This window comes from Pezoporus flaviventris, unplaced genomic scaffold, assembly GCF_033815535.1.
Source record: "Pezoporus flaviventris isolate CSIRO_AGI_PZ_B2104156 unplaced genomic scaffold, CSIRO_AGI_Pfla_v1 ptg000047l, whole genome shotgun sequence".
NCBI lineage: Eukaryota > Metazoa > Chordata > Aves > Psittaciformes > Psittacidae > Pezoporus > Pezoporus flaviventris.
The window spans coordinates 17,650,179-17,667,499 of record NW_026892595.1 but is presented as its reverse complement, the minus strand read 5'-3'; the positions used below and the strand labels follow the sequence as shown (position 1 = coordinate 17,667,499).

At 43.4% G+C, this 17,321-nt stretch overlaps 1 protein-coding gene across 2 annotated transcripts; it reads right to left on the bottom strand.

Annotated features, from left to right (window-relative positions):
• Nucleotides 1-594: 594 nt before the first annotated feature.
• Nucleotides 595-16,802, bottom strand: ASB4 (ankyrin repeat and SOCS box containing 4). 2 transcript variants are annotated; one of them, XM_061467986.1, is made up of 5 exons: nt 16,589-16,802; nt 12,732-13,031; nt 9,481-9,971; nt 7,717-7,830; nt 4,583-6,065 (listed from the first exon to the last, which is right to left on the bottom strand). In XM_061467986.1, exons 1-5 carry the CDS (start codon nt 16,800-16,802, stop codon nt 5,877-5,879), a joined length of 1,308 nt encoding a protein of 435 aa, XP_061323970.1. In that variant the 3' UTR covers nt 4,583-5,876. The 2 variants fall into 2 exon arrangements, 1 of the variants encoding a protein (XP_061323970.1); XR_009746027.1 differs by lacking the exons at nt 4,583-6,065; nt 9,481-9,971; nt 12,732-13,031; nt 16,589-16,802 and adding an exon at nt 595-1,110 and having other exon boundaries at nt 7,717-7,849.
• Nucleotides 16,803-17,321: the final 519 nt, after the last annotated feature.

Sequence of the window (17,321 nt, the reverse complement as noted above, 5' to 3'; positions counted from 1 at the left end):
TGATTCTGTCAAAACTGGTGTATAGGCTGTACGATCTTGTCCCATGGAGAGAAGAAATTTTTTTTCATAATGGGAAGTGGTTTTGAATAAGTAAAAGTTTGTCGATGCCAAAACACTTACTGGGAATTTCTTAGTTTCAGCTCTGATAGGCTGATTTGGGTTGAAAAACTCCAGCTGAAACCAGATCAAAGATTTTGACTGGGATCTCTTTGCAAGTCTCACACATGCACACACACACACAGTGATGCACACACGTGCCAATGTGTACACGTCTAGCTGCCAGAATCAAAATGGGCATTTCCACACCATTCTGCTTTCATGTAGTCTGGAGTTTTGGTCCAAAACTTACAAGATGATGTAGCCTCATCATCCTCCCTGCAGCCCTAGGGACAGTGCCATGCAATAGCATTTGCTTCCTCTGCTGGCTTTTCAGATGCTAAGGGCAGAAAGACTAAGGCAGGCTGCCTGTGCCACATGGTCCCAAGGTCCTGTATTTTGGTCTGGGCTTTAAAGCCAGATTTTACAATGTAAATTTATCTTAATGCATATCAATCAGAGAAGCAAGGGATGTGGAACCAGAATCCCCTTGGCTGAGTATTGCTGCCATTTGGGCAAGCAATGGACACTCATCAGGGAGCTTGGTTTCAGCACAGAGGTGAGTGACATTGACTATTGAATATGAACTTAAAGTAGCAGTAATTAGCACATTAAAAAAACATGTATCACACATTAGGACCAGTCTGTACGTGGACAGTTGTCAATACTTATTCAAAGCCATCTTTGTGGAGAGACCTACTTATCCCCATGTCTTGTGCAACCCTTATGGTCTTGATACTATTGCGCAAAGTAGGAGGCAGCTGAGAATATAACCTTCCCCTGCTGCCACAAGCAGCACTGGGAAACTAGCTTGTCTCAGGGACTAATGGTAAAGGTTTTAAAACATGTTGGATGGAGGCTGAGCAGGAACTGGTCAACATTTACTGTTTCCTGTTCCAATGAGTTGATGCTTTGCAGTCTCTGGCTCCTCTTCTTGGCATTAGGCTGGCAGGACAAGTTGAAGTCTTGGAGAGCTGAACCCACCGTGCTGCTTTAGGCTCACTGTCCTGGTATCTAAAGGATGACCAAATATGAATAGAACTTTAAAGGTTTCGCAGGAAAATACAGTCCTGAATGCAGACAGATTTCAGTTTCACCTGCATATTCTCCCTGGATAAATTACCGGAGTTTTGAGTCAAGCTGGATCCAATCAGACATCAGGGGCTAAGTTGAAAATTATTGCAAAAGCACTTTATAAAGCAGATGACTGTACTTCCATGAACAGCTGAATTACGGCTCTGCACTTGCCCACAGACACATGCAGAGTATCCCTACCATCATAGATGTGTGTCCTGGGTTCGGCTGTAGCAGTCATTTTTCTCCTTCTTAGTAGCTGGTGCTGTGCTGTGGTATTGACTTTCAGCCTGGGAACAATGCTGATAACACCGATGGTTTTAGTTGTTGCTCAGTAATGTTTACTCCGACCAAGGACTATCTGAGTCTCATGCTCTGCCAGGGAGGAGGGGAAGCCGGCAGGAGGCAGAGACAGGACACCTGACCCAAACTATCCAAAGAGGTTATTCCATACCACAGCACATCATGCCCACTATATAAACTGGGGGCAGTTACTTGGAAGGGCGAGATCACTGTTCGAGTAGGGCTGGATATTCCTTGGCAGGTGGTGAGTGGTTGTATTCTCTTCCCTTGTTATTTCCCTTATCATTATTATTATTGGTGGCAGCAGCAGTGGCTTGTGTTATACCTTAGTTACTGGACTGTTCTTATCTCAACCCGTGGGAGTTACACTCTTTTGATTCTCCTCTGCATCCCTCCAGGAGCAGGGGGAGGAAGGGAGGGAGTGAGCGAGCGGCTGCGTGGTTCTGGGTTGCCAGCTGGGCTTAAACCACAACAGTTCTTTGTGGCACCCAATGTGGGGTACAAAGGGTTGAGGTAATGACAGATCTGACCAGAGTATGTCTAATTGTATCTGTGATAAGCATTCATTGTTTCGGATTAATAGTCACTCATCACAATGCTGATTTATTGGCTCTCAAAGTTGTTGCTCTTGATCTCATAGTTTCAGCCTGTTGTACATTACTTACAGCCGGTATTTGTTGTTTTAGTGTTTATCAGCTGTGGGGGGCTTGGCCTAAGGTTCTTGTTTCGCTGTACTTTATGGTAATGACTTGTAATACAATAGACTCATTGATCATGAAACTGATCTGGCTTGCGTTCCCAGTGTGGTCATCACCTCTGTACTTTGGGAGGTATATAATGGAAGTGTTTAGCAATTGCACATCTTTTTTTTCCCTCCTCAGGTAGTCAACCTATGAAGGAGACATTCCCCCAGCTCCTGGAAGGATAGGGTTGTATTCTACACAACTGCTCACCACTCGCTGACCAATACCCAGCCCAACCCATGCAGTGATCTAACCCTTCTGGGTAAACTGCCCCCACTTTATATAGTGGGCATGATGTGCTGTGGTATGGAATACGTCTTTAGCTAGTTTGGGTCAGGTGTCCTGTCTCTGCCTCCTGCCGGCTTCCCCTCCTCCCTGGCAGAGCATGAGACTCAGATAGTCCTTGGTTGGAGTAAACATTACTGAGCAACAACTAAAACCATCAGTGTTATCAGCATTGTTCCCAGGCCGAAAGTCAAAACCTCAGCACTGCACCAGCTACTAAGAAGGAGAAAAATGACTGCCACTGTTGAACCCAGGACAATGTGATAACTTCTTTTGTCAAGAATGCATGTAGCTTAAGAACATCTCTTCATATACACCTCTTAAAAAGCACAAGGACAAAAAACCATAATCTGATTGCTATCTACAGAGAAATCATTAAGGGGTCTTATGACTAGTTAATTCCTTGTACCTATCTGTACTTTAAATATTCTAATCATCTATGAAATGCAGTGGAAATGTCTCAAATATGGCTACATCTCTACTAAAAATCCAAACAGCAAAAAGCAGCTTGTTTTACAGAAGACACCAAACAAACCTGAAAACAATGTCCTGTCATTTTAGGTCATGACTAGGTTCAAACATGCAGTGTAGGGGTGACATCCCATTCTCTAATTATTTCCACCTGCAGCTACCCATTCTGTTGCAGCTTTGAATACATAAAAGCATAATCAGGAGTTATATGACAGTATGAAATTTCAAGGCATCTGCACTAAGTCAGAATAAGACTGTGCACTCCATAAATTTAATAAATGATGAGTTTATTATTAGGTACCATGCCTTATGTGAGCAACTTCATCCAGTGTGTGGGAATAGGGTATAGTAAGAGAAAGAAATGCTAAAAGGTAAAAATAATAAGGTTTGCTTGCTGTTGGTCTTTCTAACTCTAACAACAAAAGCAATTAAAGTGCATCAATCAGGTCTTTTTTCTGTGATAGGGATGTTCTCCACTGTTTTTAACAGCTTGCAAATTCCTATGACTATAATCAGCTTGATCCCACTGTGCTCCCTGTCAGATACCACAATGGCTATAATCTGGCACCTGCTTGGTACAAAGCTTGGAAGTGAGGCTGGGTGCCCACAGCATGAAAATTAAGTGTGTTCACTGCAGAGGGGGAGGATCAGTGGGAATTTAGGAACACTGGTGACAGCCTTTTTTCTTCTCTCACAGCAAGAGAGTCCTGACTACGACAGATCAGAAAATGCTGCTATTGTTCTGCCTTAAACCTCCTTCTTCCAGATGCAGAATTTCACTTCCAGAAGCATCCAGCATGGGGATGTGTTCCAAATAAAATCAGCTACCTCCATCTGTCTCTTCTGGACTACCCAGCTCACCCCATTGTCAGATTGTTCATAAAGCAACACTTTCTTGCCTTGACCAGTTTGAACTTCATCTTCCTTGTGCTTTACATAGGTACATCACCTAGGAAAGCAGTGGGTTTAGATAACCTAAGCTTTTTTTGTTCTTCTAAATTCTCTGTTTTTCCTCAGTGCAGAATTCAGTGGATTCTGTTGACCTGGAACTGCCTCAAGTGGATTTTTCTGTAGAAAACCAGACCCGGATCCTGATTGTTCTGCCTGGTAAACTACTGTAGTGTCTCTGATAGAGATATCTTTGCAACACTATAGAAATCCTTCATCAGTTTAGTAAACTAAAAGGACCTATATTAAAACTTCATTCATACAAAAAAGCATTTTCTCGTGGTCTGTGTTGTCTTTGAAATTCTTCATTAGAACTGGAAACTGTTAAGTAGCAATCTACATTGCTGCCTAGCTAGACATAAACAGACCCATGCATTGGATCCTCTCCTAACACAGTGCACACGCTTTGATTCATAAAAGATGAAAAGAAGGAGAAGTGATTTATAACACTAAATAATCTGCATATTTCTTCAAGTGCTGTTACTGCCAGTTTGTAAGACACAAAGATACTGAGCAGCTTAGCTGCTCTTGTCCAGTTGGGAGGAGCCTAAAGTGCTGTGGGCTCTCTTGGAAAGAGATAATAATAATAATAATAATGAGGAGGACTGACAGCTTCACAGCCAGAGATGCTATGAGAAGTCAGGAGCTACTGGCTCCCAAAGGTGGCCATGGCTCACCTCCCTTTTAACAGAGCCCTGAATTGTCAGGCTCTAAAAAAAGTGGAACAGCCCAGAATGATTGTATCAGGCTAAAAAAGGGAAGAAGAAAGGGGTTTATCTGTAGGTCAGATCACACACTTGTCTTTGATATGGGATACCTGGTGTGTGAACTGCCACTGCCCTGTATTTCATCCTGCTGGAATGGAGACAGTAGCTTGGTTGAGAGTAATGTTTTCCTGCTGAGCAGGGAAACCAGCACTGGCAGGTCCAAAAGCCTCCAGGGCTGCAAATCAGGGGGACAGGCAGGTCTGTCACAGCACTGCCATCACATCTGCATCTTGTTAACACCTTCCAATTAAGGTGGTATTCCTCTCACCTGCACTTAGCTACCCAAAAATGAGGTGTATAGTACATGTTAGCAGGCTAGGTTCCTTTTAAAGTCACTGAAGAGAAGGTCCGTGTTCTTCCCAAATCCAATCCAACACCATCCTGAGGGATATATGGATGCTGTGAAGATTGCAGGAGCAAGTCCATTCTACCTCTGTTTCTTGACACCAGGATATGAATTTATCATCAGTCACAGTGAGAGCAGAAACAGAGAGCATCTGCTAAAAGCTACCCAAGCATGAATATCAACATACAGGAATTTCAGTGCTGCAGATTTCAGTCCTATTCACATACTAAGATTGATAATGGAAAAAATTCTTACCATTAAAAAGGGTGTTATTATGACAAAGCTTTATAAGATACAGACAGGTGAAATGAACAGTGAACTAACATTGAGTTGAGAGTCAATCCACAGGAAAATATGGAAATTACTGAAATCCTGTCTGTGGTCACGATTCAAAGCAGTTTGCCCATGTCTTTCTGGGAAAGCATTTCCATTACTCTAATAAATGCTCTACGTTTTGACAATAACTCTTTCTGATTATGGTGAAACAGTATCAAAGGTTGTGCAGATTGAATCTAATGCTATCTAGCAGGCAGTGGAATAAATACCAAAGGAGGCAGCAGCAACATTTAAGCCAGGATGAATAAAGCATGGAAGTATGTGTCTCTGTTTTTGTTTAGAGCAGGGGCCTTCCCCAGCACAACCACCATCCTGCAGCTGCAATTCCTCAGTGCTGGGAAAGAGCATCTCCAAGGAGAGCCAGTAAACCCCAGCCCAGCTTCAGGATGGCCTGCAACTCTCAAAAGTGAAGGGCTGTCAAAAGTCAGGCTTGTGCCTGGGCCTCCAGTACCCCACAGAGGCACATGGATCCAAGAAGGGAGATGCCAGTGCCCACTCTGCTGCAGCTCAGTAGATGATTCCTTCTGGTTCCAGCAGCAAATATTTCTTCATGGACAGGGGGATGGCGAGCAAAGGAATGCTTCTGTGGCACCTTTCTGACAGTATTGCCCGAATAGCACATCTGCATAAATGCATCAGTGACCGTGGTGAATTGCTGCACACAGTGAACAGAGAATCATAGAAATCCTTGTGTCTCTGTAAAAGAACACAAGCTTATTTTAGGGAAATGATGCTGTTTTCCTTCCCTCCCTTTCCCCAGCCCACATGCAGCCCTTGGCAGAACAAGGTAAAAAGCACAACCATCCTGCTGCTTGGAGGTACATCAAGCACTGTGGACTTGGTTTAGTCAAAAGCCTGCACAAAATTCTTATGCTTGCCTCAAAGATTTAGTGCTAAGTTAAAGACCACAATGAAATCTTTAGGTTTGGTATGTCTTATATCCAATAGTTGGAGGTGGGGGTTCCTCTGTGGTGTTAGTCCTGACCTGAACACTCAGGGTCAGTGCCCGTGGATGAGTTAATCCTCTAAACCTCACCGTAGGCAGTGAGGCACTGTAATGCCAGCATTACTGATGAGTTCTCTGGGGCTGTGAACAGCAAAGTACCTTTGGTGTTACTCATTGCCCCAGCAGCCTTTTAGAGTAAGTAAAATTGCATTCCCACAAGGAGAAAAGTGCAGATGCTTGCAAATGATGTTGAAATAAAAGCAGCAAACAGTAAATATGTGTGACTATGTGTGACATGATCTTATTTTATAATCTTGCTACTTGACAGATCTGGTCACACATATTTTCTGATATACTTTATGAATGAAAAAGTATGGATTAGTGTCAACAAAAAGTTTTCTTTATTTCCTGTCAAATTCAGCAAATAGCTTTGACAAGTAAAATGAAAATCTCAACAAAGAAGTAGAGCAACTGTGGACTTTTCCAAATAGGCATTTTCCAATATTTCGGATTCATTTTTTTGTTTGAAGACAAATTCTTGTTGTTGCTGTTGTTATAATTAAGGTGAAAACAAGACATTTAACTTTCAATTTTGTGTTCCCCCAGAATGATTTCTTTTCTTTTTTTTTTTTATTTTTTTATAAATCTGACCCCCAAAAGCAAGCCTCATAGTTCCTCAGGTGACATAAGTCTGCATTATAATATGGATGGAGTTCCCTAAACGTCACTGGAAATGTATAGGAGATACTGGTTCACGTAACTTCAGCACTGATTTGAAAATCTCGAGAAAGCCTGGTATGAATAAAAAAGTAGGTTTAAGCTGGAATATTGGGACTATGAGGATTTATGAATTAAAGGGATAATTATGTCAAAGTGTGAAGTTTGTCCCACAGTTTTGCCTTTTGACAACAAACATCTTTTCCTCTTTGATCTCTTATTTTTCATTTAAATTCTCTCTTGTACTTGCAGCTAACCAGTCCTGCTTACAGAAACCCAACCCATGCAACAGAACCTAAAGATACATGGTCATACCTGTGTTAACATGGCACTTTTACAGCATTTGCTGATTTAAAAAAAAAAAAATATAAATATACAGATCAGAAGAAAGACCAACAACAGCCAGAACCTTTGCACTTGCTGAGCTCTGGGACTGCTGAGCCCCTGCACCACTGCTGACAGAGGATGCCCATAGAATAACGGTGCAATGAAAATTTCTCAAAAACGCATCCTTTGTGAGTGAGTGATATGCTTGTGTCAAGTGAGTGGCATTAAATGAGCCAGTCCTGAACCCTCTGAGGCGCTCTTCTCTTTCAAAGGCATTCTCACTTTCCTGTGGTGGGATATGGAGAATGCAAATAACGAGCTTGGATTTTACTTGGTTGCAACTCCTAAAGAGCTTACCTCAAAGACGTCATCAGGTATGGCTGCTTTCCACTTTGATGTTGATTTGATATGCTCATAGGTATTGACAACAACCTCCACAGCTCTGGGGTGGGAATGACAGGCTTGTAGCACCTATAGGAAGGATGGATAGAGACTGAGTACCACCAAGGAGCAGGGGCTAGCCTGCATACTTGCACTGTGCAGTAGCATACTGAGGCAGACACTGCCAAAGAATTACAAGCAGATAAGGTTGGAGATACAAAAGACACAAGCCCTGTCTACACTAAGTGCAAGTACAGCAAGAAACCCCAGGGTAACTCTCAGTGAACGCCAGTTTAACACCATACAGAAGTACTGACTTAGGTCTCCAGAGCAGTATAGCTTGCTGGCAGAGTGTGCTTCATTACCCAGATCTGGAAATAACTTGTTCATGGCTGGGTTGAGTGACTCAACACCAGACAAAGCCATACACAAAGTCCTTGCTTCAGGTCGTGCAGCCCAGGAACAGAAAAAATCCCATCATATGAATCAAAAATGCATTGTTACGGGAAAATTCAAAAGAAGACTGGGAGATAACACAGCTCAGAAGTAAGGCTTCCAAGCCACACGAGGCCCTGAAACAACTGCTCTGCCCAGTAACTTTAGCTCAGTAGGGAAAAAACACCAAGTGTATTGTCACTCACACTCAGGGAATATCAGTTTGCATTTGCAGCATACGATGCACAGTTTTGTCTGACGTGGTCGCCAGGCTTTCACAAGCAAAACTGCAGATCATCCCTCTGGGATAAATACCATCCTGCATATTTTACAGGTGGGCAAATGGTGGTTTGGAGGGGACACCCACTCCGTGCAATAGGAGAAAGGTGGTGGCAGGAAGAGGACACTCCAGACCTGGTTCTCAAACAAGCTCTAGGGGACTAAGCATTGCTCTGTTACAGATAGGGCAGATCGTACTGCACTTAAGAGGGCACAACCAGAAGTCTGGTGTTTTATTCAAAGGTTTCTGGTTACCCAGATTGTTAAAACTACATATGCAGCGGAGGAGCTACAAAATGTTCCTCAGGGCACTGGAAAATAGACAGTAAGTCCTGACCATAGCAAGCTTGCTTAGTTGTCTGATATCAGACTGTCAGCTACTTCTGTCAATTCCTTGGGCTTTGCAGATGTTTAGAAGTGCTCTGGGAGGGATCCTGGAGTTTATTTTTATTTTTCTTCATCTTTTTCATCAACTGTGAGCCCAGGCCCAGCATTTCCCCTTAATTTCTGATATTTCCTAGGAATAAGCCAAAGCTGTGCTGAAATCCATTTAATATTGAATAGATTTGAATAGATTTTTAAAGGTCAGAAGTGATAAACTGAATCAGCTATTCTGATCTCCAATCTTTGGTGGAGGCCACGAAATACGTATTTCATATAACCAAGTTAAGCCTGTGTGAAGCTGGGTTTGACAAAGACATATAGGTTTTCTGAAATGAGAAAGTGAATCAGCTCTGAAAAATTAGGGTTGAGCCAGCATTTAGAGTTTGGGATGTCAGTTTGGTTAAGAATAAAAATGTGATCTGGGTCTGGTTTTTGGCATTGGCAACTATAATTTCACTTCAGTTAAATGACATCACTCTTACAACAGGTTGCCTCACAAGGTTTTGGCCTTTCTGGGCCCCAAGTTTACATGACTCCAGCAAAACCAGATAGCACCAAACCCTGAAGTTTGGATCTCTCATCACATTCCTGTTGAAGACATCACCTCTCTCCATATCCCTACTGTTCAAAGCCACCCTTAACCTTGTGGAATTGCAGAGGATATATCCTAGCTGCGCCATGGTTCAGTAGCAGCTGGTAGCAGATGTCAGGCTGGGCAGCTGGCCGCACAGATGTCACTTTTATGATATACTGTAGGGGTGCACAGCCATTGACATCCATGATGTTTGCTTCTGCTCCTGCCTCCAGAAGCATATGCAGCAGGACATGATCACAGTTCCAGGCAGCTTTGTGGAGCGGTGATTTGAAATCCTCATCACGAGTGTTCACTTCAGCTTTATAGTCTAAAAGCATCCTACAGATTAGGTGATGATCCGGGCTGTATATCTGATCCTTATAGTGAAGGGCCCAATAGGCGGCACAGGCCAGGGGAGTCTCCATGTAGGCATTAAGAGCATCAATTTGTGCTCCTTGTTCCATGTAAAAGGCCACAAGCTCTGGGACACCCAAACGTGCAACAATGTGTAGAGGAGTCTCCTCATCTTGGTTGTTTGTTTTTATGTTCACATTTGCTCCTGTCAAAGAAAGATGATGGGAAAAATTAAGGCAATGAAATCCCGGTTCAGCTATGTCTCTGCTTGAGCCCTACTATCCAAGGAGAAGGTGAGGACAGGCAACTGGCAGGAAAGACGCACATGGAAATGCATATAGCTAGGGACATGGATTCTGCATTTCTTATGTCTCCAGAAAAACCTTAGAAACTTCAGGTTCTTGGATCCAGCTTCAGATGCGAGAGCTTGGTCCAGAGCTGGCAGAAGACCTTATCAGAGCAGTCTATTTTGGAGCATGAAGGTCCAAATCTCTGCATAGAATGTTGTGGGTTTTTTTTCCTATGAATTAAGAGCTGAAGGAAAAAGGAGACCTTTACTCCTGCTCTAGACCATGAGCACATTTCCTGAAGCACCTCGATAACCGCACACCTGGAAGAAAGGACATTTTATGGCAGACCCGTAGGTGGTGTAAAAGAAAACTCCGTTGCCGAGATCCCATCTTCGGGCTGGCTGCTGTTTCCCAGCGGCTCGGAGGGGGCACTGGTGGGACCACGGTGCCTGCGCCGAGCGGCTCCCGCCGCTGAGCCAACAGCACCATCTGCTGAGCACTGCGGCGGGACACGGCCGCAGCCGTCGCTCCCAGCTGCTCGCAACTGCCAGCTGCCCGCCGCTGGCCTTAAGAAACACAAATAACTGCAGGAATTATCATAGAATCACAGAACGGTTTGGGTTGGAAGGGACCTTAAAGGTCATCCAGTTCCAACCCGTCCGCCATAGGCAGGGACACCTTCTACTAGACCAGGTTGCTCAAAGCCCCCTCCATCCTGAACTTGAACACTGCCAGGGATGGGGAATCCTGTAACACTGAACAGTGCTTTTTAGGAAAGAAGTAAAGGTGGCGAGATGCCACTCCTCAAAGGAAAGCAGGACCATTAGCAGTATACAGCAGCAGCGGGCCAGAAGGCTAGAGGGGGGTGAGGGGCTTCTTCCGAGGTGGAGGGCGCTGAAGGTGACACGGTGAGCAAGGGCTCCTTCAACCTGGGGCCCTGGCAAACCATCAGTAACGTACTCATGCAAAATCAAATGCTCACTGTATGGCCAGCCCTCTTCTCTTCGGGCTGATGAAAGCCTTCGCACACCCAAACTTACACTAAGACTAAGGACTGGGAGGAAGGAGGAGTCAGAAATTACATTTGGGATGGAATTACTAATGATGTTAAACCATGTTGAGTGTTAAATTGTGTTAATTGTCTACAAGAGTATTGGCAATCTAAGTCTGGAGATGGTAAACGAACATGGCATCAGTATTGTTTGGCTGGTGAGTTGCCCAAACCAGAAGTGGTTAAACTGCATTTACCTGAACTGACCCAGTGTGACACCACAGAGTGGACACGGCAGGGTGTGACGTGTCTTGGAGACTGTTGCAGGGACATTGAACAAGCCCCTGCTTTGGCTGTTCGGTGGTGCTGCCATGTGAATGTGCACCCTGCCACATTGTGCTCCAGACCTGTCCCATTTTGTTTGAAGTCTTCATACGTGGCTCTTATGGGAATTCAAGTTTATTGAGTGCTTTGGGACGAAGGGTGGCTTGTAAAGTAATATTATTCTGTTGTTGATGGGTGGGTGGAGAAAGCCTACAGAATACATCCTTTCATTTGCATTCATCATATGCTACAATTTGTAACAGTACATATGACTTTTAAGCTTTTCCATGGTAGAAAACTCAACTCCTGCTGTCAGGACTGTTTGCTTTGGGCATGATACAACTGGCAGCATTTATTTTCCTTTCTATCAAACAAAATAATATGTAACTTTCCAGCAGAAGAAAAGTGGCGTGGCTATTCATTTGGGACTGCAGATTGCCTTGCCCACAAAGCATACTTTGGGGCTCTGCATCTCAGGAAAAGCCTTCAATAACAACATATGTAGCAAAAACCCCAAAACAAAACCATTTGTATTTGCCATGGCACAGTGTGATAAAGAGGGAAATCTCTCTTTTCATAACTCAAGACTTGAACTGCCTGACTTTGCTGTACCTTTTATGACTGTCTTTTACTGTGTCCTGAGTTAGCATCCTTGCATTAAAGAAATAGTGTGAGACACCAATGTGTTTATCAAGGAATTACATGTATTCATAGTTTCATTTGTTATGGATGACCAGCAGTGCAATGTACCTTACTTTGGGAAAACAAAAATCTTACCTATATTTACCTTTTTTCCCCCCCCCGTTACCCCTGCACAGATGGAGGACTTTGGTTACTGACACATGAAAAGACAGTATGAAAAACTGCATCCAGTTTTTCCAGGCCAGGTCTCAAAAAAAACCCCAAGTGTTTGGAATAATTTTACTGAGATCAAGGAAATTTGAACAAGAAAGAAGAGGAGAGGGGCACACTTTCATGTGAAAACATCTTAGTAGTTTTCACTGAGATGAAGAAGAAGAGAATAAAACAGAGAAATAGAAACCCCCTGTTTCAGAGGAGCTCTTCTGTTGAGGGACTGACCAGGCAGTGGGCTGGAGGCACTGAAATGGGAAATTGATCCTGGACTAAGGGCCAGTGGCCAGGGAGAGGGAAGAAGAAATGGGGTTAGGAATTAGAATGTGAGAAACTTCCTCTGATCAAAGAGATGGAGAAAAGGAGTTTAAGATGAAGACATGGGTCAGCTGTACATGGAAGGGATAACTACATATGCCCTTTGACAAATTGGCTCCTAAGAGAAACCATACATCATGCCCACTATCTCTGGCCATGCCACAAGAGATGCTCCAGAGCTTTACCTTACCTCTCAAAACGAGCTGCTGGGCACAAGGCATGGATATTCGTGTTGTACAGAAGTGCAAGGGCGCCAGTCCACTCATTGAAAAGCAGTTCAGCTTAGCTCCATGGTTGCAAAGGATCTTGAGACACTCAACGTTTGCCATTTCACATGCTATGTGGATTGCAGCTTTTCCATTAGGCCGGCAGTTGATTGTAGCTTTGTGATTGAGAAGGACCAAAAGACTCTCCAGATGTCCATACATGACAGCTAGATGAAGTCCAGTTGCCCAAGATATTTTCAGTTTGTAGCTAGGCAGCCAGTACCCTGTACAAAGCAAAAATGTGTTACCATCCTTGGCACAGACTTGACTTTGGGCTATCCACCTCCTGAGAAGAATTCAGGAGGAAGGAAGAGTTGAAGTTTTGCTTTAACTTACTGTAATTTCACCAGCTACAGCATAGTGCACACAAAGTTCTCTCAAGCAAAACTTCATTTTCATTAAGCATTTTAACTATGTGTGCCAAATAGCCTGTCTTTTGGGGAGTAATTCCCATCTAGAGGTACTCTGAAGGCAACTTTTGTTTTTCTTGTGACCTGTGTAAACTGAAAAGATTAAAAAAAGATGCTTAGAGGATTTGAAATGCCACCAGCTAAAAAATATGCAGGAAATGGGATCTTCAGCATGCCAAAAGCTGAACAAAGATGGCATTGGAATAAGAAGGCATCATGTACTTAGGCCAGTGACTCAACATATAGCTCATCCCATGGGTTTCTGAGTGGGAGACAGATAGCAGGATCTTGCATGTCAGGAGCTGGATTCAGACCTCCAGTGATGTATTGCACACAGATGACCCTGGCAATGTGGCTGCAGCTGTATCACAGACCTCCTGCCAACTACTGCCCCTGAGGAGCATGAAGTGAGGAATTTGGATGCTGATTTAAATTAGGTCGAAGAGCCAAATAGAAGCAGTGACACTGTAGCGTGAAATTTGGCTCCAAAATATTTGGATTTTTCTCCAAAAATGTCACAATTATCTTTTTCTTTTTACTTATAAACAGGTGTAAAACCAAATAACACATATATTTGTTCCCAAAAGAGGACTATATGCTTAATGACTGCACAGAGACAGTCTCAGAACTGATTACTATACTAATTTGTTAAAAAAAAAAAACAAAACACAATAATAATGTGCAGAAGGGCAGGACAAATCTGAAAGTTCTTATTTTCTCTCTCTTTTTTATTATTTTTTTTTTTAGCTACAGCAGCTGCATCTTAGCTAGAATGTACCTATAAAATTTTCTGCGTTTGATTTATCTATTTCTCCTTGGAAATGTGCCTGGTTGAATACTGTTACTGTTTAAAAGACAGGAAAAACCACTAAAGATGTATAATGAATTCACATTAATTCATACCCTCATTTCTGAATCTCTAGTTGCATTTAGTTTTTCAACCTTAACATCTTATACATATAATTTTTACAGTGTTCATGTGTGTTTTATTGGACAGAAGATGGAGAGGAAGGAAAAAGGTAGGTCAAAAGAAAGTGCTGGTGGCAGAGAGAAACTTGGGTTAAAGGTTTTCTTCCCTCCTAGTTAAATTGCAGGTATATTTTGAAGTAGATGCCAGTAATGCAGTTCTCGTATGCCTCTGAAAAATGCTGTATTTCCACTGAAAGGTTACAGATATAACAGCAGATGTACGTCGTGCTCTGTCATGGCTGCAATGACTTGTTCCTGTTCAATATAAGCATTTATTGCTGCAGTGCGTGAGATGTCAGGGGTGAGAACCTGTCTACAGACCATGGCATCCACTCTAGGACTAAATTTTGGGGACTACCAAACTCAGTCCCCAAGGAACCCATGCTTTGAAAAGCAACAGCAGGCAGTCCTGGGGCACCTAAGTGCCCAAGAAGGGTGACAGCCTCCTCTGCAGCCACTCAACCCCCTCTCAACCCGCTGACTATGCAGCTTACACTGCAGCTCCAGTAAGACAACCTTTTTGACATATGCCCCCAAACTGGGCACAAAATAGGTGGGCTACATCCCAGAATCTATGCACATAGCAGAACAAGTTTCTTGAACCACCTCTCTGTCTGAATTCACATATAGTAGTCCCCCTTGTTACTGGCAAGCTGTGGACCATTGCTGGTTTATCCCTCAGAGAGCTGGGCCCCACACTCAAGGCCAGATGCTAGCCATAACACGAGGAAAGTGGTCCTCATAAGCCAAGTTATCACTTTATATAGCCACAATATTCCTGCCAGAGACCACCATTTATTTCCTTTGCCTCTGCTGGTGCAGGTGAGCTGTGATCTGACATGCTGAGTGAGCATCTCCTATGTCCTCTGCCCAAACGTGCAGACATCTCTGAGCCTAGAGGGACAGGGACCAGGCACTGAACAGGAAGCAGACATGGGCTCCAAGGGAGGGCTCATTCAGCGTCCCTGGGAGCTCCCAGACTTTTCGGAAGAGAGGAAGCAAAGCCACTCTGTCACCCATGGCATCTCTCATCCGTGTCATTGCTTAAGGGCTACGGCAAAGCTCTGGCTGTCTGAAAGGTGAGAAGATGGGCTTAATTTTTCTCCCCATTTCCTCCTCAAGGAAATTCCCTTCTTATGTCACACTTATCTAGTATGATCCAAACTTATCTAGGATTCAGAATAAAAAAACTTGATATGGTGCCTTCTGCCTTTCAGACAAAGTGAATATACTGCTGTGATTTAGGCCATAAGGTGCATTTACCACTACTTTTTGGAGAAAGGAGACACTTCTCCAAAAGAGACAGTTAATGATTACAGTCAAACGATCTACAATTTAAAACCTATGCATTTATCCTGTAGTCTCAAACCACAATGAGAATACATCTCAGCCTGCTGAGGACAGAAGAAAAGGTCTTTTAAGCTATATTCATCACTGCATGGCTTAGTTCAGACAGTCCCCAAGGGAAGTACATTGTGACTGCATCATCCTCATCCTAATGAAATCAAATGAACAAGAGCCATCATTAAGTTAGAGGTAAACACAGAAAAGGAAAAGAGGTGGGATGCTGTCCTTTCTTTATGCCACAGACAAGGAAGTGCGTTTGCTGTGCTGCTGGCTCTGGGGGTATTTATCTTCACATATGATTAACTTCTGGCAGAGGTTGATCATTACTGTATTCTACTATGCTAGCAAGTACATCATGAAGTATGTTGATTTTAGCAGAGAGCAAACTTGGTTTATTGCTTTAAGTTTTTGGAAACTCAACCAGTGTCTGGCTGAGAACTGGTCTGGGGTTTCTACACTCCCAAACAGATGTCTTTCCTGGTTGTGTTTTTCCAGATGATTTTTCTGTTTTGATAAATTAGTACATCCTCATTTTCTGTCACGTTGAAAAATAAATCTCCTCCCATCCAGCAATATCCAAGGTCCACAGGGTTTCTTTCCCTCTCCTGAGCTAGGGAGAACTCACTGTACTACTACTGTAAATTGAAAATGGAAGACACTGAATTTTTATATTTCTAAATCATCTGTGTATGTGACCGGCTACATGGAAGAAATGAATATAGCATGCCTGGCCCGCATGGGTCTATTCTGGGCTTTGCAACTGAGTTCTCTGTGAAGAAACAGCAAAAGACTCCTCTTTCTGGACTCCCCTGGAGCTGCAGCAGCTGCCCGAGTGTCACAGAGGCTCAGGCTGCTCTCTGGCCTGCCCTCCACCACGTCTGGTGGGTACAGCTGATAAGCTCCCCTGCTGCAGTGACTGCAGCTTTATGAACCTACTGAGACATTACTGCCTGTGAATCAGCTTACTCTGCAGCTTCAGGAGAGAGAAAAGGCCAGTTTCTTAAAAATCACTCAAACCCACCTACTTCCTGGCTGCTGAATGCTGCCTCATTTACCTTGTTTGTAGGATGCCAGAATCAGGTTTTCATCTTCCACTTCAAACACTGTGTCCACGTCTATTTTCTTTTGGCTCAAGAGCTCTTCCAGTGTTTCAAAGTCATTGCACTTCAGGGCTTCGAGAAAAGCCTTTTTCACCAACTTTGCAGCTGCAGCTCGAGTAATTCTCCTCTCCATATTCTCTTCCTCCTTGTAGGTCTCCTCCAGATCCATTTCCAAACGTATTTGTGCTGTGAAGAGGGATACACTGAGGTCCCTATAGCACAGTTGCATGCTGAAGTTCCCAAAGACCTGAAGGTAATTTTATCACTCAGTCATGCTGATCTGCTTGTTCTATTTATATGAGGAGCAAAATGCCACTCTTACATATCACCACACTCTTTTTATGAAAGCGAGGACAGACACACTAGCAATAACACCACAATAAGAGTTATTTCCATGGGCTTTATACACATTAAGCTTCATTAACCACATGGTTACCCTCTGCTCCTGCCATACACTTACATTAAAAGGCATTAGCCTTGGGTGATTTTTCTCCCCTGGAGAAGCACTCACATTGCCTTTCATAGTTACCATTGCTGATTTATTGACTGCAATGGAATGTGATGCTCTGCCTGCAGGTGCCTTTTAAGTAGTGCATTTCAGAAAAAAAGAAACTAAAAATCCTCCAGGCACATTTCCTATGGGAGGTACCCCACCCCTCCCCAGGACAGCATTCCACATGCTAGCCCG